Source organism: Budorcas taxicolor, unplaced genomic scaffold, assembly GCF_023091745.1.
Source record: "Budorcas taxicolor isolate Tak-1 unplaced genomic scaffold, Takin1.1 scaffold432, whole genome shotgun sequence".
In the NCBI taxonomy this organism is placed as follows: Eukaryota; Metazoa; Chordata; class Mammalia; order Artiodactyla; family Bovidae; genus Budorcas; species Budorcas taxicolor.
The window spans coordinates 13,357-40,460 of record NW_026292420.1 but is presented as its reverse complement, the minus strand read 5'-3'; the positions used below and the strand labels follow the sequence as shown (position 1 = coordinate 40,460).

Sequence of the window (27,104 nt, the reverse complement as noted above, 5' to 3'; positions counted from 1 at the left end):
ACCTTGAACATCTGGTTGTTAAAAGTGTATCCACACTCCGCTGGTGAAGGTAGAGCTGCACTATTGCAGGATCTCACTGGGTTGGCCAAAAATAAGATGTTACAGGAAACCTAAATGAACTTTTTGGCCAACCCAATACATTATCCACAAAGTGGTATAAAGTTATTTGATGCCAGTCTTAAGATAAATACGTATATTACAAACTTTCAAGAAGATATTTAAAATATCTTTTTATTTATAAAGTAATAGTTATTATTATAGAATAACAAAGAAATAAAATAATAAAAAGCCATAGAGAATAATAAACTAATAGAGAAGATAAAGTGAAATACTAAAAATTATTCAACGAAACCAATGGAAGGCAGAAAAGAGGAAATAAGGAACAAAGAACAGATGAGACAGAAAACAAATATCAACAACTATGTTATATACAAATGAACTAAACACTTCATTTAAAAGAAAAAAGAATGTCACACTGAATGAAGAAAAAAACAGCTATATGTTCTTTGTAAGAAGCCCTCAATAGAAAGAAACATGGATTAAAAGTAAAAGAATGTAATAAAATAAACCAAGAAGAAACCATCAGAAGAAAGAGTCATATTAATATCCAATTAATAAACTTAAATAGAAAAGTGTTACTGGTCAACTAGCGACATCTCATAATGGTAACAGAGTTAATTCATCAAGAAAGCCTAATATCCTAAATGTGTATGTACCTAACAAAACCTCCAGATATACAAAGCAAAATCTGATGGAGAAATGAGAAAATTCATACTTTTTGTTGGAGAGTTTAATTGTCTTCTCTGAGTAGCTAATGCAAAAAGTTGGTAGGAAATGAATCAAGGCAAACAATTTGAATAATAACTTGAACCAACTTGACCTAACTGCTACTTATAATACTATACTACATATTACAGAACTATACCAAACAATTAAGAATATCTATTTTTTTTTTAAAAAAAGTATACCTGGAACACAGAAATAAATTACAAAAGCATATCTGGAAAATTGCCAAATATTTGGAAATTAAAAATAGCTTTTAAATAATCAACAGATCGAAGAAGTAATCTTTGAAAAACTAGAAAAAATTTACCTCAGTGATAATGAGAATAAACATATCAAAATTTAAGGATGCAGCTAAAGTAGTGCTTGGATGGAAATTTATAATTTTAAGTACCTGTATTAGAAAAATAAAATGTTCTAAACATTGATCTAAGCCTGCACCTTAAAATCTAAGAGAAAAAGGAAAAATAAATGAAAAATAAGTAGAAGGAAGGCTAAGAACAGAAACTGAGATTAAAAAATAGTAGTGAAAATTTATAAAAAATTAATTTTTGAGAAGTTCAAGAATATTGATAAAGCTATAGCTACATGGGTCAAGGAAAAAGAGAGAAAATACAAATTACTAGTAGGAAAATGGAAGAAGAGATATCACTAGACATCTCACAGATACTAATAAGAAAATATTTTGAACAATTTTATGGCAAAAATAGACAATTTAGATGAAACAAATTCGTCAAAACACAAACTTTGCCATTGCATATTTTTCACTAGTTCTTTTTAAAATCTAACAGGTTTTTCTTTGCTGTGTTCATTTATTTATTTACTTATTCATTTATTTATTTTTGGCTGTGTGACTTGTAAGATCTTAGTTCCCCGATCAGGGAGCAAACCCGGGCCCTTGGCAGTGAAAGGGCAGAGTGCTAACCATTAGAGGGCAGGAAATTCTCCTTCAAGCTTTCATTTAAATCCTTAGGCCTGTTTATTACAACTGTGTAAAGGTCATTGATTGAATACAATCATCTCTGTGGTTTCTAGGTTGTTTCCAATGGTTGATTTTTTGATGACTCTGGGTCACATTTTGAGCTTCTTTACCCATCTAACAATCTTTCCATGCCACATCTAGATATTATGCATGCCATCCTGGTGAGATTTTCTTGTATTCCTTCAGTGAATATTGAGGTTTATTTTAGAGGACAGTCAAGCAGGTGACTTGCAGATCTGATTTATCCCACTAGGGCTAGCGTCACTCTCAGTAAGGACAGTTATGGAGCAGGCCTTAATCTACAGCTATTTCACCCCAGCTGCCTTCAGTGAAAAGCTTAGGTGTTGAGCGAGGTCTCTTTACACTGGTCGGTAGGACCGAAGTTGATTCCTGGTCTTATGGGAGCCCTGGGCATTGTTCAGCTTCTAGATCTCTCACAGTCATTCTCTGCCTAGCCTGACAGACTTCAGTCTCATTTTACACACAGGCAGATGAGTATTTGGCCAAGCATTTCAAGCAGATTCCAGTACGTATCTCTGCTGTATGCCAATCAAGTTCCAGTCACTTTGGCTTCCCCAAATGCCTATCTTTGTTCCTCAACTCAAACGTGATGGGCTCTTGTGGGTTCCTCCTCCCTTTGCTGTCATCTGGAAATTTCCTCTAGGCAAAGACTAAGGCCATCACTGTGCGCACCACTTTTCTTTGCTCTCTTTCAAGGATCATATAGTCCTACACTATTATTGTCCAGTATTAAAAACATTTGTGCAACATGTTTTTCCCCAGGTTTTTAGTTGTTTATGGAAGAGGAGCCAATTCTGTACTGGTTACTCTTTCACAGGCAGAAGCAGAGGTCCAAACACCAAACTGTACTTCACAGTATATAACTTGGATTCCCATACAATGTTTATTCCACCATAGGCTGGAATCATGGTAATAACAGAAATGGTAAAATCTCTGGTAAGAAACTCACTTAAGTAAATGTAAATCACACTTTCAACAAATTGACTGAGGAACGATAGTAGGATTAGATTTTTACAGTAATTTTGATATTTTTCAATTAATCAGATCAGGAGTTTAATTCTACCTGAAATTATGAATTTTAAATACATGAATATACTTTTAAAATGCACAAACTCATTCTTTCTTCATTTTCATTATGTAAGTCCTTGATACTGCACATACTGATGCTTTCTTTGCACACTTATGATCACCACTCAAAGACTCCCTTCAGACAGATGTATTGCTTAAATTCAATTTAAGTGAGTTGACTCTTGGGTAAAATAATCAAAGAATAGACAGGGAAGTTGAGTTAGTCTTGCAGAGGTCTTTAAAATACATATAATTTAATAAATACTAAATTTTCACAATTCTAGTATAAAGAAATCATTTTCTTGCCCTCCCCCCAAAAATCTGAGAACATTTCATGGTTTTCTGAGGAGACATAATAATTTTTATTCATTCCAACTTTTGCATCAGTTACAGTATACAATTATAAAGATAAGTGATGTTAACACAGACCCACCACGCAGACAAGTGAGGATGTGACCCCACTGTATTTTCAGGCTCTGAGCATCTCTGTGTTTGCCCACTTTGATGAGTTTTTAATTTCCATGGAATGTGCAGGCATCCAGAAGTTCTGTGAGAGGTAACAAAAGAGAAAGATCGTCAGGTACTGCCTGTGCTCATTAAACATGATCCTTTTCCTGTTTTCTAAACGTAAATGGTAGATAATAAAAATTTCTTTAACATTTCTCTCGTGCCTCTAACTGATGTCAGTGTTATTCTTACACATCTACATGGTCCTCTCCTGCTCGCCTCATCTTTAACACATGATGTAATTTAACAAAAATTGAGGCACACTCCCGATAATTTGATTATTCCAGGCCTAATTTTATTTCTCCTACTTGTTTCTTTCTGGGCTAGCTGTGCCATTTCTACACTACACAAAACCAGAAATGATACACTTAGTGCTGCTTCTACGTTTGTATATATGCAGAAATGGCCTGCCTAGTGCTAATACTTTGTTTCTATTAAACTGTATAAAGTATTATCTATACGTTTTACTTAAAATCTTTGCGAGTTGGTCCTCTGTGAGTGGTATATGTATGTTATTTCCAACCTCCTCCCTACACTGAAATGCTAACACACATTTTCATTCTAGCAGCCAAAGAAAATGGGAAAGGACATGTAAACAAGTTCAATTTGCAAAAGATCTCTAGTTCTACTGTACCCTCTGTCTCCTTCAAACAATTTTGCCTTTTCAGGTAGTATCTTATACTGTTGCCTAATTGAGGTGCTTCCCTGGTAAGCCTGAATCTTCCTGCAGGGCCAGGAGCAAGCCCTCTGAATCTTTATGCTCCTATTGGTACCGGCCCAGGCTTGGCACAAGGTCATCTTTAAGACAAACATGTTTGCCTTGACACACATGTTACTGCTCCTCGGTGTTTATTCTACTCACCAGAGGGTAAGCAATGCCTCACATTAGCAATAGCCTGAAGATACTCTGGCCCTAAGTATTTTTGGTAAGTTGTTCTGTCCTGAAGGTTAGCCAGACATTCTGTGTCGTCACTGAAGAGCAGGTCCTTGGCTGGGGATTTAAACAGCTGAAACATCATGTATTCGAACCCATTTCTTCCGAAGAGCTCCTGGGTCAGACAGACAGACAGAAAGTAAGCGGCCAGCAGCCTGGGCCATGTGTTTTGCATCAGAAGCCCCAAGTCTGCTGGACTGCTCGGCTCCAGCCCCTGGCAACCCTGGGACACAGCAACAGCTTAGGAGGCACTGGAACAAAATGGCAAAAAGTTCTCTGGGTTCAAAGCCAGGCCCTAGCTTTTCCTATCGTGTGACTTAAGAAAAGTCTTGACTGAGCTCAGTGAACTTCAGTTTGTACGTGTGCATGCTCAGTCGTGTCTGACTCTTTGGGACCCCAGGGACTATAGCCCACCAGGCTCCTCTGTCCATGGGATTTCCCAGGCAAGAATACTGGAGTGGGTTGCCATTTCCTTCTCCAGGGGATCTTCCCAACCCAGCGATCAAAACTGCATCTCTGTGCCACAGATTGTTTCTCACTGCACCCAGGTGGAAACACCTGAACTTCAACTTGCTCATTTGTAAATGGAGGTAATTACATTAGATACTGAGATGATACATGCAAAGAGTGAGTGTGTTAGTCACTCATTCACGTCCAACTCTTTGCAACCCCATGGACTCCTCTGTCCATGGAATTCTCCAGGCAAAACCCTGGAGTTGGTAGCCATTCCCTTCTCCAAGGGATCTTCCTCACCCAGGGATCGAACCTGCATCCCCTGCATTGCAGCCAGATTCTTCACTATCTGATAAAGAACACAGGGAAGCCCAATGTATGTAAAGCAATTGCTAAATAGAAAGAGCCCCAAGTTCACTGCTCTATTACTATCCCACCAACAACTGGTGGATGTTTTCAACTCTGAGTCATCTTTAGATGTTTTCCTGTGACCAGATCCCTTGCTACCTTGCATCTTCTGTTCTCTGAACCTGACCCAGACATTGATCATTTCCATTGCTTCCTGCCCCTCCCCCCAACTTCCTTTGTAGCAGAGGTGGCAGCTCACCCTGGATGGAACCATCCCTTCAAAAGCCCAAGTCCAAGAGCCTCTTGTATTGCCAGCTGCCTCTGGGTCATCACCCTTTAACCAGGACGTGTCGACAGCATATGCTAAGATATAGATTACTCATTTGGGGCTCTTCCAGAAATAGGGTACACTAGGGCAAAAGGCAGATGAGGCTTTGGGTTCCTTAAGATCATCTGATTCAGGCAGCCACTATTCCCTAGGGTCAGCCCTTTTTGGCTGCCTATAGAAGTCATGAGTTATCTGAATGTTGGCTCTTCGACTTTCATGAAGCCCAAAACAGTGCTCAGCCTGCCCAGCTTCAAGAAACACAGTGAGATCCTCTTTTGGTCAGGCAGAGTAACCTCTGTTCCACCTTTCCAACATGTAGCCCTAGCCCTGCCTGGTGGGAAGGGCACCTGGGTTGACTCCCTTATTTCCGGGACAGAAAAAGCCCAGGAGGTACCATGGCTCTGCTCTTTCTCAGGGAGACACTTGAGATACCCATGTGTTTGGACTCTTCCAGTCCACTGGGATACCCCAGACAGCCCCAGAGCAAGAAGTGAGCACAGCCACCAGCCTCCCACTTTCATCAGAGGCAGGCTCCACTGCCCAGGGAGAAAGAGTGCAACTGGGCTGGGGTGTGTGTGCGCAGCTCTGCAAGTGAGCTGAGCATCCATGTGGGGGATGAGGACTAAATTCCCACACCTGTTGGTTGAAGAGCATTCTGCGGACAAAATCTGCCTTATCTTTCCTCGAGACCACAGCGTGACTTGGGACTACGGCCAGGTGGCAGCTCTGAGCCTCAGTCACAGGCTTCCTAGAGCCATCAAGGCACAGCAGCTGGAAGTCCTCGGGTTTTAGATTCTTCGCCCAGGCTTCAGGGTTCTTTCCTGGAGAGAGAGAGGAGGTGGAGGGGTCACAGCTAATGACTTCAGTCAAGGCACCCTCACTGGGGGGTGTTACTGACCACCAGTGCCTGGGGGAATCACAGAGGCACAAACAAAACAATAAAGGCTTTACAATAAAACAGAAGAGAAACATTCATGAACTCTTAAATTCATTTATCAGTCCTGTTAAAGGCAAAGATCTCCTCAACAGGCCTGAAAAGTGCCAGTCAAAAAAGAGAAGATCGACTGATTAAACTATATTAAAATGAAAACTATATTAAAATGAAGAATGTTAATCAAAAGACATCATTAAGAAAGCAGGGAATTTCCTGGTGGTTCAGTGGTTAGGACTCCAGGCTTCCACTGCTGGGTGCAGGTTCAACTCCTGGTGGGGAACTGAGATCCCACAAGACTCACAGCAAGACCAAAAAAAGAAAAAAAAAAAAAGTGAAAGGCAAATATTTTCAAAGAGGGACAAGGTATGTGCATTACATATAGCTGACAAAAACTTGTGTCCAGAAAATACAAAGAATGCCTAAAAATCAAGACAGCCAGACGTGCTTCTATGGACTGTGGCCTTTGTGTGTTTGTTGGTTGGGTTCAAGGCCAATGTGACAACCAACCCTGTCCAGTCTGACCAGACATGAAGAATTTTTTCATTCCCTACATAAAAAAATGTTAGGACCAACATGACTGCCTGGGGAGTGATTTCCCAGGAAGGACTCTGAGTTTTCCCGAGGGAGGAAAGGACAGTGCCAGTCCATACCGTCAGTGTTCTGCAGGACCGTGGGGTGCTTCATAAAGGCCACATCTCCCTTCTCAATGAGGCACCTGCACAGAGAGGGCCAGGTCAGCAAGGAGGACCCACGGAGGCGGGAGAGAGCCGCTCCAAGACGGAATCCCTGGGAGCTCCCACCCCCTCCCCCAGGCAACTGGGCGCATCTAACACTGTCCGCTTACTCCACACACACTGCTCTAATGTCTGCCATCCCCCTGGTAACTTCAGAAGAAATGTCATAGAAAAAGAAATCTGCTTATTTTGATTCCGCTGTAGATACCCATTGCTTGCTTCCTTAAACAGTGATTGGTTTCTCCATGGGAGATGCTTGTGTTCTCCTATTAACAGGGCTATCCAAAGATAATTCTCTGGCTGGATCAAAACTCACGTCAGAGATTAAAATCAGCATGGAAGATGTGATTCTGAAGGAGTCTTGTCAGACCTTATGTGTCTATGCAGCCTTAACAAAAGTTAATGTGCTTGTATCACGAGATATTTTTCATGCTTAATCTCCTGAAAAATGTTTCTCAGCGTTTGAGGTGCATGCTTTGGGAGAAACGTTGAGCACACTAAAAATAAGTTTTGCGACATTCAGTCAGTTGGAAATTGATATTATTAATTTTTAGGAACACCTTTCCAGTTTTCTCTGTCCCATCATCAGGCCCCTCTATCCTTCACTAAAATCAGTTACTCCCATCAATTTTCCTAAGCAACCTTGTCCTATTTCTTTGTCTTAACAACCTCCCCCCAATAATCCCAGTCCTGAATGAGCCCAGTCGTCTGTCTCAGGTGTGTCTGCACCTCAGCAGTGAGGTAGACGAGAGCTCCCCGATCCTTAACTTCACCTGGGCATTCTGGCATCCCTTCTCTACTCTAGACCTGTGACTCTCTCCAAGAGTGGGCTGGACCAGCAGCATCAGCAACGCTGGGAATGGGTTATAAATGCACATTCTTGGGCCCTGGACCCCCTGGCTCAGGAAATCTGGAGTGGGGTTCAGCCCTCTGGGTTTGAATAAGCCCTGTGGAAGTGTGTTCAAGTGAGTATAAGAGGCCACTGCCTGAGATAGCTTCCCCACGACTCTTTGTGACCCCATGGACGGCAGCCCACCAGGCTCCTCTGTCCATGGGGATTCTCCAGGCAAGAATACTGGAGTGAGTTACCAGCCCTCCTGCAGGGGATCTTCCCAACCCAGGGATCAAACCCAAGTTTCCCGCATTGCAGGCAGATTCTTTACTGTCTGAGCCACCAGGTAAGCCACTCTACAGAGCAGGAACCCCAAAATGTTCTCACTTCCTGTAAACCTCTGTCTCTCCATACACCCCTCCACAACACTTACACTCTGTCATGTACTCTGGGTTCACAGAAGAAATAAACAGATCATCATGTGAGCTTCCTTTCAGCATCCTTCTGTTGAATCTGGCAGCCCAAGACTCTAGCACTCTTCTGCCCTCCAGGAACGAAGGAGGAGTGTAGGCATTCCTCCAGCTAAAATCTCCTCCCCAGGGGCTTTGCACCCCACCTTGCCCCACACTCAGGCACTTTCCACAGCAGTCATCCTCTTTCCCCTCTATAACCTTCTTCACTGGGTTCTTTCCATCAGCATTTATGCTTCTTTTAAAAAATAAACAAACAGTAAGCCTTGCCTTGACCCTACACTGCCCTTATCAACAGGCTTCTCCCCTAAAGTCATCCAAACACCTAAGAGCGTCATAGCACTTACCATCAGCATTCCTGCACATGACTCCCTGACCCTTGCCAGTCATCTTAGGGGACTAACTCACTATTGAATCTGCTCCCGCCTGGGTCACCAGATCCCATTCATTGTACTTGTTTTACTTGATGTCCCAAGTCCATCCTTTCTCCAGTGATCTTAATTGTCATCTTTGTTTTAGATTAAACATATGTCTATGTATCTGTCTTGGAAGTCTTTTCTCTTCCATTGATTTGTCAGTCATCACATACCAGCCTGTATTGATCACAGTAATAAGTAGTACTGTAATGTGATTTTTATATCTAAGAACACAAAATTCCCTTTGTGTAACATTGTTTTTTAATTCTTGGCTCTTATTTGGTCGACCAAGTGTTAAAATTTTTCAAGTTCTGACTAGGCCTCCCCATCCCCTTCAATCCACCTCGTCACACTGCAAGCAACTAGGACTTCACAACACAACTTCAGGGCGTGAGTTGTGTGATCAGGAAGATTTCTTCTGAACTGGTCACCCTCACTGTTGAGAATCACCCTCACTGCTGGGTTGAAGCTAGACTGTGGTGGGGGAGGGGGAGAGGGCAGACACATGGATTTCTGTTAGGGGTTAAAATCTGGGGAGAGACAATGGTGGTTTAGATCAAGGTGGTATCAGCAGAGATGGGTGATGAGGTCAGTTCTTGTTACCCTTTGCAGGTAGAGCTAACATAATACGATGATATAGGGTCTCAGAGAAAGAGAGTAGACATGGTTAGTACGCATCAAGACTTTGACTTTTTCCAAAAGGAAAAGCAGAGTCGCCTTTAACTGAGATGGGGAAGACTGCAGGAGCTTTGGGTGGGAGTGTGTGAAATTCCAAAAGCTCAGTTTGGGACATTTAAACTTGACCTGGTGATTAGACATCCAAGTGGACATGCCCAGTAGGCAGTTAGATGTATGAGTTTGGAGTTTCATCTGGTGTTTTCAAGAGATATCTGAAGAGGAACATAAATTTGGGAACTGCCAACATAGAACTAGATAGAGGAGAAGTGGGCATTAGAGGATGAGATGGCTGGATGGCATCATTGATGCAATGAACATGAACTTGGGCAAACTCCAAGAGATGGTGAGGAACAGGGGGGCCTGGTAAGCTGTAGTCCATGGGGTTGCAAAGAATTGGACATGACTAGGTGACTGAACAACAACAAGAACTAGATAAAACCACTGAAGTCTGAGCATTAAGAGACAAGACCAAGGCTGGTGCCCCAGGGCTCGCCAATACGTAGAGGTCAGGGAATGAAGCAGAACCAACAAAGGGGCTGAGATGCAGTAACAGGATAAGAAGGAGGGAACCCAAGAAAGTGTGGTGTCCTGAAGCCAGAGGAGAAAATGCATCCAAGAGAAGGAAGAGATGGGTGGTGCCAATGATCTGGGCTTTGGATTTATCTGCAACACAGAGGTCCCTGGAGATTTAAAAGGACGATTTCAGAACTTCCCTGGTGGTCCACAGCCTCAAACTCCTTGCTCCCAATGCTGGGGCCCAGGTTTGATTCCTGATTACAGAACTAGATCTCACATGCCAGAACCAAGGGTTCACATGCTGCATCTAAGGATCCCACATGCCACAACGAAGACCCCATGCAGCCAGATAAATAAATATATTTTGTGAAAGTGTAGTTTCAGCTGTGTGGTGGATGGTGGTGAAAGGTTGTTGCTGACCCACGAAAAGACGCCTGGATTCTTGGCCTCCAGAAGAGAAGAATTCAATCTGGGGCCAGTGACGAGGCTTGATTGCTCAGAGCTTTTGTGCAATGGAGTTTTATTAAAGTATAAAAGAGATAGAGAAAGCTTCTGACATAGATATCAGAAGGGGGCAGAAAGAGTACCCCCTTGCTAGTGTTAGCAATGGAGTTATATACCTTTTAATTAGTTATTACAATGAATCAAAAGAATGTCTCAAGTTTGTGAAAATTTTACCAGACCTACTCTAGCAATTTACATTTTAGGATAACAAGATTAGAATTTGACAATAGAAAGATCCTCCAGACCCACTCCCATAATATACATTCTAACATATCAGGATTATTCAGAGGTTTTCAGGAAGGAGAAACTGTCTTCCAGCCAGATACATTGTTGTAGTATAACTCTAGTACAGAGTTTAAACTGAGTTGTGTAATTGACTAAGACTAAGGAATGCAGAGGGAAAAAAAGTTTGTCCTTTTCTCCTCCTTGAGAATTCCAGATCCCCAATCTTCACTTTGAGAGCCCCAGACCCCTTTCTCCTCCTTGGGGACCCTGAACTTCTTATCAATCTGCCTAAGAATTGACTCTCTGCGGTGGATGGGGGTCAATGCAGGGGGAGGGGGCGGCAGATATGGTGGGAATAATCTTCCCACTTGCCAACAATGGGGAAGAATGTCTTCTGCAGATAATTTAAATACAATAATGAAAACCAACTCCATTGGTTGGGGAGGGAGAGGTGAACAGTTTCTTAAACTAGGTTTGCGGGCAATTGAAAGGAGAGAAACTGAGCTGAGCAAGGACATTAGAGTAACCTCCTTCAAGGACTTCTGTTGTAAAGAAGAGAAACAGGAGGTTGATGCAGAGGACAGTGAGATCAAGAGAAGTTTGTCTTGTTTCTTTATGTTTAGGATGAGAAAGAAGCAGCATGTTCGCGTGCTGCTGGAAGTAATTCTGTGGATAAAAAGACGTGATGGCGGGAGGAAGAGGAGAGGCGTGCTGGGGCAACGCTCTTCAACAGGCTGCGGGGAGGCGATGCCAGCACAGGACCAGGCTCAGCAGGAGCCGGCCTGCTCGTCCCCCGGAGGAGGAGTGGCAGCGTGCCCACCGGCACGGAGGTTGGCACACGCACAGATATGGCAGGGGCACACTGGCGTTTCTATCTGGGTGACCTCAATTTTCTCAGGTGAAGGAGGAAACAAAAGTGCGATAGATGGAGGAAGAAACGTTGGATGACTGAGGAGAGGAAAGAGCATGGAATGGTCTTGTAAGACAGTGGGAATGTAATGGACTAGCGACGGTCTGGCTCATCAGAACCGGGTTCTCATTACTTTACAGGGAGGCCAGTCAGCTTTGAGGCCCTGGTACCAAAGGGGAATGCTGGAGCCAACCCAGGTCGCAGTTCAGCCAGGAGTAGCAACAGGCATTTGAGGATGTGCACAGGGCAATAATCATCACAGTTGGCTGTAGAACGTATGCTGTGGTCTGGAGGGGGAAAGGTTTATAGCGGGGGGTGAGAACAGGATCAATGGATCTCAGGTCAGTAGGAATGCTGGAGACAGGAAGCTGGAAGCAGAGCCAAGGCAGGCAGGAGGCGGTGGGGAGAATGCGATGCCTAGAGCTAAGACTTCTTTGCATCCCCATCTTCACGATGGAACTCCCGAGGTTCTGGACAGAACTCTAGGTCTCTGTGATGCTATCATAATCATGCCAAAATGGGACAATGGACCTTAATACTGATGCACATCCCAATGGAAGGAAAAGTTCAAATATTTTAGCCTCAGTTTAATGTTTATCATATATTTATGCAGTAGGATCTGTGAAAATATGTAATGTATGTATGGTTTATGAAAGTGACAAAACTTTGGAGAGGGAGGGACAAAGTAGTCTGGCCATGTGATGACTAGAAGCCTTCTTTATAGAGGCTCCCCCATTCTCCACACAACCCCAACTCCACAGCACCCTCGAGGGCCCTCTATGCTTAGAGTTAACTCTACCTCCTGAGCCAGATCTCCAAGGGCAAAACAGCCAATGGCTGCAACCCCAGCCTCGCCTCGCCTGGGCCCCCCTCCCAGTGCTCTACTCTGGGGCCTTTTCTGGCCTCAAACATAGCATGATGTGTCTAGCCTTGCCTTTGTCCTTGCTGCTCCTTCTTCCTGGACTATTCTTCTCCAGATTTTCTGAAGCCTGATTTCCTTTCAGTATTTAACCCTCAATATCTAACAGCCCCTCCATGATGCTGAGGCCTTCCCTGACCACTTTTTCTAAGGTTATCCCTGAGTCACTGCCATATCACGCCCCTCGGTCCCATGCCCCCATACACACACCCTATAGCACGTACCACAGTCAGGAAGGGATCGGCCTTTATGTGTTGTCTTACTCCCCGCCATGAGACACAGGGGCCATGTGTCTTGCTGTTGCTCTAACCCACCTACCTAGAGCAGTGCCTGCACATACTAGGTGCTCAATAAATATTTATTGAATGAATGGAGGAGCCCAGGAATATGTGTTTTCAAATGTACTCATCAAACAGGTGTAAAATGCACATATTCAGTGTCCTTCCTTTGATCTCAAACTGGGCTCTGGAAGATCCTGTGACTTGTCCACACTCATATAGAAGGAAGGATCAAAAGCAGAAGCAGGGCAGTGACCTGTGCTTATCATTCTTGCCCCTCCCCAGGCGCCCTGAGTCCATCAGCTCTGCCCGAGAGTGCTCCAGGAAGGGACCAGACCTGAGTCCTCAGGGCCCCTGGGAATCTGCATTTCTGTTCTCCAGTCCTGGCCCCTCCTAAATGCAGCACCCAGATGGTGGGGTGCTGAGAAAGGAGAAAGGACAAGAGGTTCACTGGGTTGGTACCAAAGCAAAAGGCAGTGGGCAGATGCTACTTGCCTGAGTGCCCCACTGGAGCCATAGTACTGCTCGTGGCTGTTGGGAGCACACGTGTGGGCTGGCTTGAAGCTGCCCCTGCACAGAGCACAGAGGCTGGACTCTGGATCAGATCCAGGGGCACAGCTTTGACTGAAGAATTCATCTGCACAGAAGGACACCAGAGGTTAGCTTTCCCTGCCTGTGTTGACAAGACAGCCTCAGATTTTGTTCCTAAAATTGCCTGAGTGACATAAAGACACATTCAAGTGTTTAGTACCATATGATTAGAAATAAGAACCTATGGAATAGAAAAAGAAAAAAAGGCTGCAGCTGGAGCAAAGTAAAGGGGACCTGGCTGAAGCTGGGACAAGGGTCTGTGAGATCACTGAAGTCCTGGCACAGGGCAGCAGCGGGAGGGATGGACACGGACTTAACTCAAGGAGAGTGGACGAAATTGGAAGTTTTGGCTGGTAGACCCTGTTGTGCACACTTTCCAGTCTCTACTGCCCATGTCCATCTTTACAAGGTCTGCAGTTATGACTTGAAGGACAGGAAGGAGCCCAAGAGGCCCAACTGCCCAGCCCTGTGCTGAGCGCCAGGGTACCACTATGATGAAACCACAGAAGTCCTACCCTCCTGGAGCCCAAGTTCATGGGGTGACAGTCACAACTCAAGTAACTACACCATGAATTAGCATTCCCCCATAAGTGTATTTCCCCATCATGCTCTGGGAAAAAGAAAATGGCTCCACAGCTGCAAATAAAGGAGCCTGGTGCAGACCTAGGAGTCAGGGAGAGGTCTCAAGTGGAGAGAGATGAAGAATGAATAGGAGTTTGCCTAGTGAAGGGCAAAGGATGAGCTTCCTAGACAAGGAGCAGCATCTGCAAGCGCTAGGGCAAGGGTTGGGGGAGGCGGGGCAAACAGCACAGAGAGCTTAATGGAGGCCCACTGGGCCTGAACCACTCAGTGATCCAGTGAGTGGGAAAGGTCAGGGTCCAGACCACGTGTGACGGTCTATATCTTTGTGTGCATTTTGTTTTTTATTTGTAAAGAAATAGGGAGCCTCTGATGGGCTAGATAATGTTGGGCCAAGGGTCGAGCAGGGTGAGTCAAGACAGATGTGGGGTGTAGGCAGCAGGCTACTGCTGGAGTCCAGGGGACATGAGGGCAGCTTGGAGTCTCACGACGCAGAGGGAGGAGCTAGAAGGAGGGAGGACAGCTGAAATTTCAGGCTGGACGGGTATGTGGAGATGACAGGTTGGTTTCCAGCTAGAGCCAGTGCACAGACTGGGAGCCTCTGGCAAGCTGGGTGGCTCTGGGGCAGGACCAGACTTGGTAGGGAGAATGCATTCTATTTTGTACACATTAAGTTTAATGCACTTTTGAAATACAAGATTAGATAATGTTGAACAAGCAGTTCAATATATGCAGGTTTGGAGATCAAAGAGAAGTCTGTGCTAGGGACAAAACCTGACATTGTCAGCATATTGACCTAGTAACAGTGGCAGCAGCAAACATTGATCTAGCGCTTGCTCTGGGCCTAGCTTTGCACATATAATATTGGTTTAGATGGTCATCTAGGCTGTAGGCATAGATGTGAGCGCTTGGAGGTTGAGTTTAAAGTGGGAAAAAAGTTGCTTTAAGCAACTCAAACATTTATTAACCAGGTTGGGAAAGAGGGACTTTGTAGGGGTAAGAAAAAAAAGAAGCTAGTGTGTTTTCACAGGAGAAGGCAATGGCACCCCACTCTAGTACTCTTGCCTGGAAAATCCATGGACAGAGGAGCCGGTAGGCTGCAGTCCATGGGGTCGCTAAGAGTTGGACACAACTGAGTGATTTCACTTTCACTTTTCACTTTCATGCATTGGAGAAGGAAATGGCAACCCACTCCAGCGTTCATGCCTGGAGAATCCCAGGGACGGGGGAGCTTGGTGGGCAGCCATCTATGGGGTCGCACAGAGTCGGACACGACTGAAGCGACTTCGCAGCAGCAGCAGTGTTTTCACAAAAGCCAGGAGACTGTGGTTTAAGATGATTCAAAGAAAGGTCATGGAGGAACAGACTGGAGCCCATCCTTCCAACTGAGCAACACGGAGGTCCTGGTAGCCTTGACCAGAGTTCTCCCTGTGGAATGAGGCAGGGCAGTCACCCACAGCAGGGAGTGCAGGGGTGAATGGCTCAAACCATGATTTTAAGAGGTCTAGCCATAAAGGCAGAAGGAGAAGGTTAGGAGCTAGAGGGGACGGTAGGGAGAGGGAGGATTTTTAAAGATGAAAGATGTTGGGTGCATTTACAGGTTGAGAGAAATTGTTGCATATACCAGAGGAAGAAATGGTAACTGAGGGTGCAGCTCTGGGGAGGGGGTCGAGGCAGGGACTGACAGCCACGTGGGTATGAGGACTGGCTGAGCAGATGCAGCCAGCAGGGGCCCTGGGCTTTGTTGGTGGAGTATTGATGGGAACTGTCCTGATGGCTTCAAGTGTCTCTTGCAGAAGCAGACAAGATCACCTGCTCAGAAAGGGTGGTAGACAGGTGAGAGTGAGATGGCGGTGTATGGACAACTAGGACGTTAGGGTAATTAATGGGAAGTGTGAGGAGTGGAGCAGAGGAACAGTAGGGCTGCTCGTGAGCCTACAGTTGTGGGGGGTATGGGTCATGCTGAGGCCGGCAGCTGGAACACCTGCATGGAATAAGTTGCTCTGCCCTGTGACATTCTTCACCTGTGTTCAGCTGCTCAGGTGCAGAGCACCAAGGAGCGGGCGATGGGGTTCCTGCAGGGCTGGGACTTGTCACACGGCTGGGGAAAGAAGGGGAGCAGGAGCCTTTTAGGTATTGGCCAGAGTCTTGCTGAAATGACTAATACAAAAATGTAAGAGGTGAAAGTGAAAGCTAAAGCCTTCAAAGGGTGAAGCTGAACTGTTCTGGTGTAACGTGTTCAATTAAGAAAGCAGGTTCAGGCCTCTCGTCTTCCGAGATGGCCCACACTCTGTGGATGTGTGTATCTCCCCAAATAAACCTTTTTCACACTTAAAAAAAGAGAGGAAGTTTAAATGGAAAAACAACACATGCACACTACACCCTGCTCTACACTCCACTCTCATTTTGCCAACAGGCCTCTTCCATGAGCCAGACGAAAGGCATAAAGAGTAGTGTACTTCCTTGAGATCTGCTCTTTGAGCCAAACCACTTCCACGGAAGCAAGAGGGGAGGAGAAAGGGGGTTCCTGCTAAGGAGATGTGAAGCTTGCCCACATCTCTATCCAGCCCCTGTCCACCACCCACTTATGCCATTCGTTGAACTGAATCTCTCCCCTACACAGGCACAGGCCCACAGGCATACCGCCACTCAGAACACACTTACCAAATTTACATGACCCAGTCTGATTGTATAGGAAACCCATGGGGATGTTCCAGCCAGCAGAAGTGCCAACTGCAGTGTGGCAGGACTTCTTGCCTCGCAGAGAGTTCCAGGTTAGGTCGGCATCTGACTTCTTGACCACTGCCACGACGTAATAACCTTGCAACAGATACCAAGATTCAATTTCAGTACCTCCCAGGCCCTCCCTAAAATTTATTCCAGAGCCACTGCAGCTAACCTTCACCTGTCAGTCTCTCAGGGAGGGAGAACTCGGTGAAGCCACCTGTTCGAGTATTTCTGTTGAGTTGAAGTCCAAAAGAAAGTGCTTTTTAAAGTGAAGTCTCTGATTTTCTAGGTTTATAGTAATACCATTTTCTAATGATGGCAATTTAATCTCTCCCTTTCCTCAATTTTTTAAAAAAACCTCTTTTTCTTATCTTACTGAATTCACTTCCAAAATAATGCCAAATGTGTTTGGTGAGTGTGTGCATTCTTGTCTTGCTCCTGATTTTTATAGGAACACCATTGATATGTGATGTAGTCTAACACAGTTTTGGGTAACAGAATTGTGCTTGTTGAGTAAAACCTGAACTGCAAGGCCGAATTTAGAGACTGAAATCATGGGTAATGTGGTTCACCACCGCCACTCCCACCCCCTCCCAACACACATACACACACCTTTTCTTGCTGTTGTGGTTCAGATGTCTACATATTCAAGCTTGGAAAAGTTGGAAGTCAACATGGCATTGGAAGACCTCCCTCACCAGCTACTAAACTGCCTCAGACAAGTCACTCAGCATCTAGCATCCTAAATCTCTGGTAAATGAAATGGTAACAGTAATACCCATTTGGGTACTAATACCTATTGAAGGGGATGAAATGTGCTAATATGATCATACTGTACATTAGGAATGGGAAGGGGAGCTTACATGGATAGGTTTCTGGCCATGTTGCTAGCAACAGAAGCAGTACTAGAGCCACTTTCTTGGTGAAGCAGATTCTCCTGCCTACCACACTGGGCTCTATGACACCATTCCAGCAGCCAAACACTGTTAAAGTACCTTTCTTTGAGCTGTATCAATTTCAACAAAATGGCATTAACTATTGTCATCTGGGTGTGTGTGTGTGTGTGTGTGTGTGTGTGTGGCTTCGGGATTAACTCCTCTCCATCTCTACTCCAATCTAACCTTCCCCATCACCCTGAACTGTCTTCCAAGCATCCTCATTGACCCACATTTGTATATCACTGCTGTTCTTGGAAATTTCAATCACTCGTGAAGCAATTACAGTTCTCTAGGACTTTATGTATTTTATAATCAGAATGACTATATGCCGTTCCCTAGGTTTTGGGATACAGACTCAATTCAGAGAAGACTGTTAGCCAGGAAAGCAGGGAGGAAAGAGGGACAAAATATCCCAGATTCTGCTCCCTTCGAAGGGGAGAAGCTGTGGGGTGAGTGGCTTTGCATCCCTGAGGCCTCTGTGGAGATGGGTGGTGCAGGGCCTCTGTGACCCCACACTTATGCTGTGATGCTCCAAGCCCCCACACCTCCCCTAGCTCTATCTCATAAGAAATTCCAAACCAAGTAAGCACTTGTTTTCATCTCAAGATCCCCTATCACAATAGTTTTCAAAGTTTAATGCACATCAGAATCATTGTGAGGGCTTGCTGAAACAGAGCAGCAGCCGCATCCTGGAGCTCAGCCGACCTGTGGTTGGACACAAGAAGGTTCATTTCTAATAAGTTCTCAGGCAACGCTGGTGCTGCTAGTCCAAACACCACATGGCATACACAACCACTGCTCTAGCCAATGCCCTAGATTACCCAGGGCACCTCAGAAACAGATAAAGACCGTTTCTGCCCATGAGATGACACAGATGGCGAAACTTGTCACCTGGCCCCTATTCTGAAGAGGAGGTTGACTCCCTGCTATTCAAAGCCAGCCACTAAAGGCTGAGGGTTAATTTCCTCTCCCTCCTCCTCTTCTTCATCAGCAGCACCTATGACTGCCCTCTTCCTCCTCTGAGGCCTCCAACGGGCCCCAGAAATGTCGTGAATGGGCTCCTGTCCCTCGCAGAGATGGGTAGCAGCCTGACAGGGAGCACTCTGGTGGGTCAGGAAGGGTAGCGGGTTTCCAGTCATGGTGCCTTGAACAAGCCTAGGTGCGGCCACTTGCTGGCTGCGTGGCCCTGGGCCAGTCACACCGTCCCTGAGCCTCACCTTCCCATCGATGTGATGCGCAGAGCAGCCCACATTCCAGAGCAGGAGCCCCCTGTCCACCGTCACAGGCTCCACAGACAGAGATTACTTCACAGCTCACGATCTGCTCCTTCTCAGCGAACGGTGGCAGGGTCATCTCTCTCTCTCTCTTTTTAACAAGTCTAGTAACTTTGGTTTATTTGTAAGGCTTTCCTCACCCCCTCTCCCCCACAACAGGCCTTTACCTTTGAGCCCCAGTGTTACTGATTCTGACTCACCTTTCATAGGTGTGTTCACACACTTAGACCCAAGCTGCTCTTTGCCATCTTGAGACACTAAAAACAATTGAGGTACAGGTCATTAATCTCTCACATTACTCAAGTCATGATTTTTCTCACTCTCAACAGTCAAGAACAAAATGAGGAGAAATGCTGACCAAGCAGTTTGTCACTGGCCATCAACAAGATGAGATCCTGCCAGGCCATTTCACCTCCTCTCCCCTGACCTTTGCTATTTGAAATTAGGCTCCATCCCAGAATTAGCTCAACACTTGGGGAGCTACAGAGAAAGGAAATGAAATGCTCATTGAAGGGGGTGAGAGGGAAGCAGAAGCCATAAAAACCTTCACAGAGGCTTTTCACTTTGCTATGTGATTCTAGGCATCCTGACATTCTTCTCTCCAGAGCTCTGGCTATGCAAGCAGTTGTTACAGTCTTGCTAGGTTCTAAGGAAAGGGTCCAACCCATGGTTCAGAAAGACTGATTACAGCCTGCATTCTGCCCTCGATACCTCATTCAACCTCCCCAAGCCTCAGTTGTTATGGAGATACCACTGTTTACTTCACCAAGTTGTTTTGTTTTCAGTGATAAAGTATGGTTTCTCACTGCCTAGCAACTTAGGGGTTTAACAGATGAACCAGCTTTATTTTTCCTGATAGATGGATCCCCACCAAGACCATGACCTTGTAGCCCCAATCCTTAATACTCTAACAGCTGGAGTGAGTTCATTTGGATTGGTACACTTGGCAAAAGGATCTAGGCACCTGTGGCTCTTTCTTCCTTGAAGAGAATGGGGACAGGATGGTTTTGACCTCCTTACGTGTGACAGAATGTGTTTTCTTCTGTACTAAGCCATGGAGCCAATCAGCCAGTAGAACTGTCCACCTGAACTGGTGGGCGACTCTAACTCAAGGGCAGTGTAACGAGCCCTGTGGCCAGTTCTGTGCCATGGTCTCCAATATCACTCTTCCAGCAATAAAGGTGTTATTTTGATTTCTCTCCAAGTTCCATATGTATCTTAGCTGGTTCTGACTCTGGGAAAATAGATGTTATCTACTAGTACTCTATGCTCCCCAAACAGCTATTGTTATCTCAACACTGAACTAAATTCTTCTTTGCCTTTCCATGTCCATAGGCCAGAGGGGAGAAAACACAGAGACCCTCGCCTCCACTTACAGTAGTTCTCTGCCAGGACAGGCACCAGGCCACACTTGCCCGCTGTGTAGATGAAGCCTCCATCCAAGCTCATGGCGTCAGCCTCTCCTTTCTGAAGTTAAGAAGTAAAACAATAGCACAGCAGTGAGGTTGTTATCCTGTCTCACCCTCAGAGGTTTCCATCTCATTGGCTTCACATCATGCATCTTTGTGATAAACCAAATGGCGTATGACCCAAAGCTTCTGCCACATAAACCCAGGGTTTAGAAAACTGGACACGCCGTGGGCCCAGCCCAGATTATGTGCCCTAGACATCTCCGTGCCCTCCATGAGGCCCCATTCTTAGCGCGGGACACGTTCTCATGACATTTTCTTTGTGACCATTGTCACTCACTCAACAATCCACGTGGTCAGACTTAGGGTATTTAATCTGTTTCTACGGGAGACCTTTTTTTCCATATGGCAGAGTTCTATTCTGTTCCTATAATCCCATTAGCACTCTAGTCTAATTAATAATTTATTAATAATTAACTTATTAATAATTAACTTAACTTTTAATCAATGAACTTTTCCAATAACAAAGCCAAAAGTGCACACTTTTATTTATAGATAAAGTCATGAAGAAAAAAACATACAGACACGGGAACACTCTTTGCTCTTCCCCTGCTAACTGCTCTTCTAGAAATCTATCTTAAAACAGTAGTAACTACAGAAGCAAAAGCTTACCTTACCAGGTGCTGGGCCTTTTTCTAAACACTTTAGTGATTTCCTCATGTACTGCCTCATAGAACCCAGTAAGGGAGGTACTATAATTCTCCCTCTTTTATACATTTTTTAACTGAAGCAGAGAGAAGCTAAATAGTTTATCCAATAGATGACTGGATAAGATTTAAACTAAGATTCAAACTTAGGTGGTTTAATTTTCTTAGCCTCTGCTCATAACCATTATGGAATGTGTCAGCCTCTGGGACTGACTGTTCCAAAGGACACATCCCTAAATACTTTCTATGTACATTTTTCTCATCCACCAAATGAGTGAAAAAGATCTATTTCATGGGCTTATCATGAGGATTAAATGAGTTAATACAAGTTATGTGCTCATATACATGCATGGCACACAGTAAGTATATATTCACCAGATATATTCACCATCATTAATATTAAAGAGATACTCAAAAATACTGATGGGCATAGAACAAAAATATCCAATCACATATTATCTATAATAGACAAAGATTCAGAAATAATTCAACTACAGACATTTAGAAATTGGTTAAATAAATTGAGGCATAAATATTTGGTGATCTATTATGCAGCCATTAAAAACATTTTAAATGAATATTTCATTACCTAAGAAAGCGTGCCAATTGTGCTCAAGAATTGAAATAATAACTGTTAACATTTATTGACTGCTTATTACACGCTAGGCAATGTTACAAGCAGTCAAATTCATTTAATCCTTATAACGGACAAATTCAGGAGACTATATAAATTGCAAGACCTTAATATTATGGGTTAGTCCCAGAGAGGTTTACCACAATTATTATCTTTTGAAGAAAAAACTGTAGTGTTTTCTAAGTTTGTCAATTACTCGGTCTTTTATTGATAATTTTTTTTCTAATCTCCAAAATTGAAATGGACCGTTATTAACAACATAACACCATCACTCAGAAATTATGATGAGCTTTGAGTTGTGAAGTTGTAAATTATATTATTTTTCATTTCTCTTCCAGCATGTAATAATTTTATCGCGGAAAAAAAAAAAGTTTAAACCTGTCCAGGGAACCAACAAGGTTGATCTGCTGCCACAATCCACAGGGCACCTAGGCAGGACCCCTCAGAGCTCCCTGGGGTCCAGAGTTGAGCTGAAGATACGGGTCCTGGGCTGCTCTGTTTCTGCCCTGCCAGAGCTGAAGGGGGAGGTGGGGCTAGCGGGGTGGGGCTTCAGCGAGTGGGGCTGGGGAGGCAGCATGTAACAGGCGTGTCTCAGCCTCATAGCTGATGGGAAGACATGGGGAAGGGGCCTCCACCACCAAACGCACAGCAGCGCTGCGTCCGAGTGTCCCAGGCAACTGCAGAAGCGGGTCCTCCTTACCGCGACGGCAGCAATGCAGTCCTCGGTGCTCTCCTCCCCGGTGCACGTCAAGATGCCACCGCTCAGCGCACTCCACTGATTACACTTGACATGCTCGTCATGGCCCACTGTGCACCACATCACCCTCTGGGGACCTTCTGCCTCTGGGACTGCTAGAGAAGAGCCAGGGATTCAAAAGAAGCCCCCAGATGGGGGAAGGATTCCGAGTGGCTGCCCAACCGGGCTCTTCCTGGCAGCGGCAGAGTTGACGTGTCTCATGCCCATGTCACCACCTATTCCCGCATATCACCTCCAGGAGAAATGGCTGACTTGGCTCCCAGACAGAGCAGTGAAGGCAGAGCAAGCCCCTCCCGACCTCCCTACTCAGACATCACCTCCCCAGGGGAAGCCTCTGCCAGCAGCCCAACTCAGGGCCTTCTGGGTTTTTTTCTCACAGGACAGAGATCTCCCATCCACGGAGCATCCCCCAGTTGGAAGCCAGTGTTATTTGTTCTGGGCGGGCCTGCTTGTTCTACCCCACCCCACCCCCCCACACCTGCTTCTGCCACCACGTATGTCCACATCAGTCACAAGGGCTTTGGCAGATGTGCCATAACTACTGAAAAAAAAAAAAAAAAAGAAAAGGAAGGAAGCACGGAGCGCCACAGGAAGGCAAGTGCTGGATCAGGGCTTGCTGGATCCATGTGTGCTCAGTTGCTTCAGTCGTGTCCAGTTCTCTGTGACCCTGTGGACTGTAGCCCGCCAGGCTCCTCTGTCCACAGGATTCCTCAGGCAAGAATACTGGAGTGGGTCGCCATGCCCTCCTCCAGGGGATCTTCCTGACCCAGGGATCGAACACAAGTCTCTCATGTCTCTTGCACTGGCAGGCAGATTCTTCCACGAGTGCCACCTGGGAAGTCCAAAACCCTCTGGAATTCTAGCTCTGATCCTGGTGGTGGCAGAGGCTGTGTTCCCACTTCAGTTTAGGATGGGCTCTATTCCTTATCAAATAGACCCCCTGTGGGGTGGGGCAAGCCCGACTAACACAAAGGAGACAGGACTGTCATTACTTAAATATGAAAGTCACTCAGTTGTGTCCCTTTGAGACCCCATGGACTGTACAGTCCATGGAATTCTCCAGGCCAGAATACTGGAGTGGGTAGCTTTCCCTTCTCCAGGGGACCTTCCCAACCCAGGGATCGAACCCAGGTCTCCCACATTGCAGGCGGATTCTTTACCAGCTGAGCCACAAGAGAAGCCCAAGAATACTGGAGTGGGTAGCCCTTCACTTCTCCAGCAGATTTTCCCAATCCAGGAATCAAACTGGGGTCTCCTGCATTGCAGGCAGATTCTTTACCAACTGAGCTATGAGGGAAGCCCCCCATCATTACTTAAGTTGCCTGTAATCTGAAGCTCTTTCAAACCCTTTTGTGGCCCCAGGTTCAGGCCTTTTCCCAAGTTCAGCAGAACATCCCCGCAAAAACCCAGCACAGTTGGCCCTCCCTTGGACCCTGCAGGGCAGCGTGGGTTGGGTGAGGTGGGGCTTGCAGGCCCCAGGAAAGCCTCCACGGCCCCGCCCTGCCCTATGCCCAGGCTCTCCAGGTCTTCCCAGGACCTTACACACCTCTCCCCAGATGCTGAATGACTGAAAAATACTCATAGCCCAAGTATAGCTTGGCATCCATCTTAGGTGGGACTCTTAAAAACCCAATGGCGGCATCTGTAAATAGCAGGTCTTTCCCATGAGGAGAGTAGAAGAGCTGGAATTCTGCTGACTTGTCTTTTCCAAAGTGTTCCTGTTCAAAGGATAAAAGAAATAGTAAAGGAAGGAGGCTGGCAGAGAGAAGCAAAGTAAAAACAAATCCCAAAATCAGGGGAATAGAAAGGGAGAGAAATATGAATGCCTGAGAGTGAAGAGCATGGCAAGGCCCTCTGAAGTCCCTGTGGCCCACAGGGTTCTCCAATCTTCTTCAGCAAACACTTCACTCAAATCCTAATTTGCCTGCCTTGTGTGGCTTCAGGGAAACTTCCAGGGGCTGCCCCCCAGGTCTGTACAGAGTATTGGTCACCATGGGTCAGGAAGCTTCCATCACCTATGCTGTGTTCCCATGGGTGGGGCAGTGATGGTGACCTTGTTGCTGGACATCTGATTGTCCTGAGTGGCTCCTGTGGGCTTCATCCTGGAGTGGGTGGTGATCCAGGACCATCTAGCCTGGGGGTCATGAGCCTTAGGTGCACCTGACACCCCAGGCTTGCCATGAAGGACTTCAAGCAGTCCTCTTTCTGGCCCTCCCAGAAAACCAAGAGCCTTTTGCTTGTAACCCCACTGACTGGCCCAAAGCTGTTCCTGATGGTAGCTGATAGTAGCACCTACCCACATGCTCTTTGCAATGTCTGCTTTTTGCTTTTGCAATGGCTTTGCATATTGCCTTGTCAGGCAAACTCCACATCTCCTTGGAGCTTACTCTTGGGGCCCAGAAACTTGCAAATCACTCTCTTCAAAGTACACAGTTTATGCGTGCAAGGCTGTGCCCCATGGAGGTGATCTGTGTGTACAGTGTGCTCACTGTATCTTCCATAGTCATCTGTGAGTGATCCCATGGCAGGTCTGTGTCCAGTTCATCTCTGAAGGCCTAGTGCTGAGCACAGGGCACTAACAGAGATGGACAAGTGACAGAGGCGGGTGCACTGGGAGGGAGGGCCTCCAGCACAGGACACAAAACGTTTACAGTCAGAACCTGCTGCTGAGGGGTCCAGGCCAGTGGGATAAGAGAGGGGAGCAGCTCCTGGAGGAGGGGCATCTTTGCAGCTTGAGGATCCCTATACAACCTAGAAGAGTAGAATGGGGCAACAGCGGCCTTTTGCAGAGTCTTTGGCCCATGGTGTTGGGGATGCCAAGGGAGGGAGTTTTATGGTCACTACTGCCCATCACATATCCAGACCAAGTGCTGGTCAGTGAAGTGGAGGACATGTGATGTGGTTCCCACTGCGCCCAACACCAGGATTTCCACAGTGGCTGGAAGAGAGTGAGGGAAAGCACCCCAAATCCAAGCAGGGGCCCTTATGAAGGAGGGGAAGGCAGGGGGCGGGGATACCTGAGCCTGATTGAGAAGCTCCCAGATCAAGTCTTCCTTGCCATCCACACTTCGGGCCACGACGGCATGGGAAGGGACCCGGGCCAGGTGGCATTCTTTGTACTCATCCACAGGCCGCCGGGTGTTTTCCCTGCAGAGCAGTTCATACTGGTCCCTGTCGGCCGGGTTAGCCAGGTTCTCTGGAGGAGCGAAGCCTACGTGAGCCGACAGCCAGCAGACCATGAGCCGTGGTGCCCACCCCTCCCAAGTTGTTTGTTTAGGGATTTGTTGAAATAGCTTTCCAAGCCCAAGATGAAGCCACTCCTGTGTGATGCCATGTCTGTGATATGTCTGTGATGCTGTATCACCATGGAAACTTAGATAACTCCCTGTGCCTGTAAATGTTCTGAATAGAAATGCAGTCTATCCAGCCAGCCAGGCATCCAATGCCAAGCTAACTCTGGGCTCTATACCTCCTTCCTTCGTTCTTCTCACCCTGGGCAAAGTGACCCTGGCCAATCAGATATTATCTGTTTTTCTCTTCATTGTTCTTTATTCTTTATCCCATCAAAGCTTCCTGCCTTCTGCAGTTTTCCAGTTCTCTGAATGGAGACTGAATGGCCCACTTCAAGAAGTGCTAAAGTTTATATCACCTGAACTGTCTTCTTTCATCATTTTTTAACAGCCTGGAGAGGACTAAAAGAGAATCTTTTCCAAATACATTAAGACAGGTGAGGATGCTGAGCCCTCCGGAGGTGAAATGACAGATTCTCACTGCAGAGAGACCCAGGGCTGGGACGCATGCTCTGCCCAGAGCTGATAGCACGCTAAAGACTGAGCTGAAGCTCTCTATGCTCTGTTTCATTTCATCCTCAAAACAACTGGGGGAGGCTGGTAATGTGATTATCCCATTCCAGAGATGGGGAGACTGAGGCTCAAAGGACTAAGGGAACTCATCAAAGTCTGACCTAGTCTGGGGCTGACACGGAGCCATGCTGCGGGGACAATTCAGGTCCCTCACTAAAGTGTCAATACTAGCCTGGGGACAGAGTCTGCTGGGGAAAGGTGGCAGCGGGTTGAGAGATGGACGGAGGCCTACAGGCCCAATCAGGATACTGTAGAGGTACAAAGAAGGACCAAAAAGCTGTGTGAGGAAAACAGACTCTTTGGTTCCCCTGGTCTAGGTATTAGAAGGTATTCTGGGTTGAACTGTGTCCCCCTAAAATTCGTATGTTGAGGTCCTAACCCCCAGCACCTCAGAATATGACTTTATTTGGAAATAGAGACAGCGCGGGGGTAATTAGTTAAGATGAGGTTCTAACTGGCATCTTAGACAGAATACTAACACAGAAAAAACACATTAGGTAAAAAGTTAGGGAATTTGAATCAAGTGTGGACTTTAGTCAACTAAAAAAAAAAAAAAAAACAGAAAAAAATCTATATGGAACTGCAATGTACCAAGAATAATAAGACATTTTGGAGAAAAAGCAAAATTAGCTGAAGCAGAGCTTGGCTTAGAAGATGTGAAATGTTACTTAAAAACTATAATTCAAGCCATTTAGCACTGATGCATAGATAGACAAATACATTACACAGGATAGAGCAGTGGTTAGAAAACTAGAGCCTTGTGCAGAATCTAGCTTGTTGTCTGT

The 27,104-nt window shown here is 45.8% G+C and overlaps 1 protein-coding gene across 1 annotated transcript in view; it reads right to left on the bottom strand.

Moving 5' to 3' along the window:
- Positions 1 to 3,366: 3,366 nt before the first annotated feature.
- Positions 3,367 to 27,104, bottom strand: part of LOC128071395 (inhibitor of carbonic anhydrase-like) — a 36,084-nt gene continuing 12,346 nt past the window's right edge. The window contains exons 8-18 of the mRNA XM_052664272.1: positions 25,474 to 25,652; positions 24,003 to 24,174; positions 22,400 to 22,551; positions 20,326 to 20,416; positions 19,150 to 19,206; positions 16,675 to 16,830; positions 13,336 to 13,477; positions 7,009 to 7,073; positions 6,061 to 6,245; positions 4,224 to 4,410; positions 3,367 to 3,401 (exon numbers count right to left, since the gene is read on the bottom strand). Of these exons, the coding sequence (XP_052520232.1) occupies positions 3,367 to 3,401; positions 4,224 to 4,410; positions 6,061 to 6,245; positions 7,009 to 7,073; positions 13,336 to 13,477; positions 16,675 to 16,830; positions 19,150 to 19,206; positions 20,326 to 20,416; positions 22,400 to 22,551; positions 24,003 to 24,174; positions 25,474 to 25,652 (1,421 nt within the window). The remainder of the gene's footprint in view (positions 3,402 to 4,223; positions 4,411 to 6,060; positions 6,246 to 7,008; positions 7,074 to 13,335; positions 13,478 to 16,674; positions 16,831 to 19,149; positions 19,207 to 20,325; positions 20,417 to 22,399; positions 22,552 to 24,002; positions 24,175 to 25,473; positions 25,653 to 27,104) is intronic.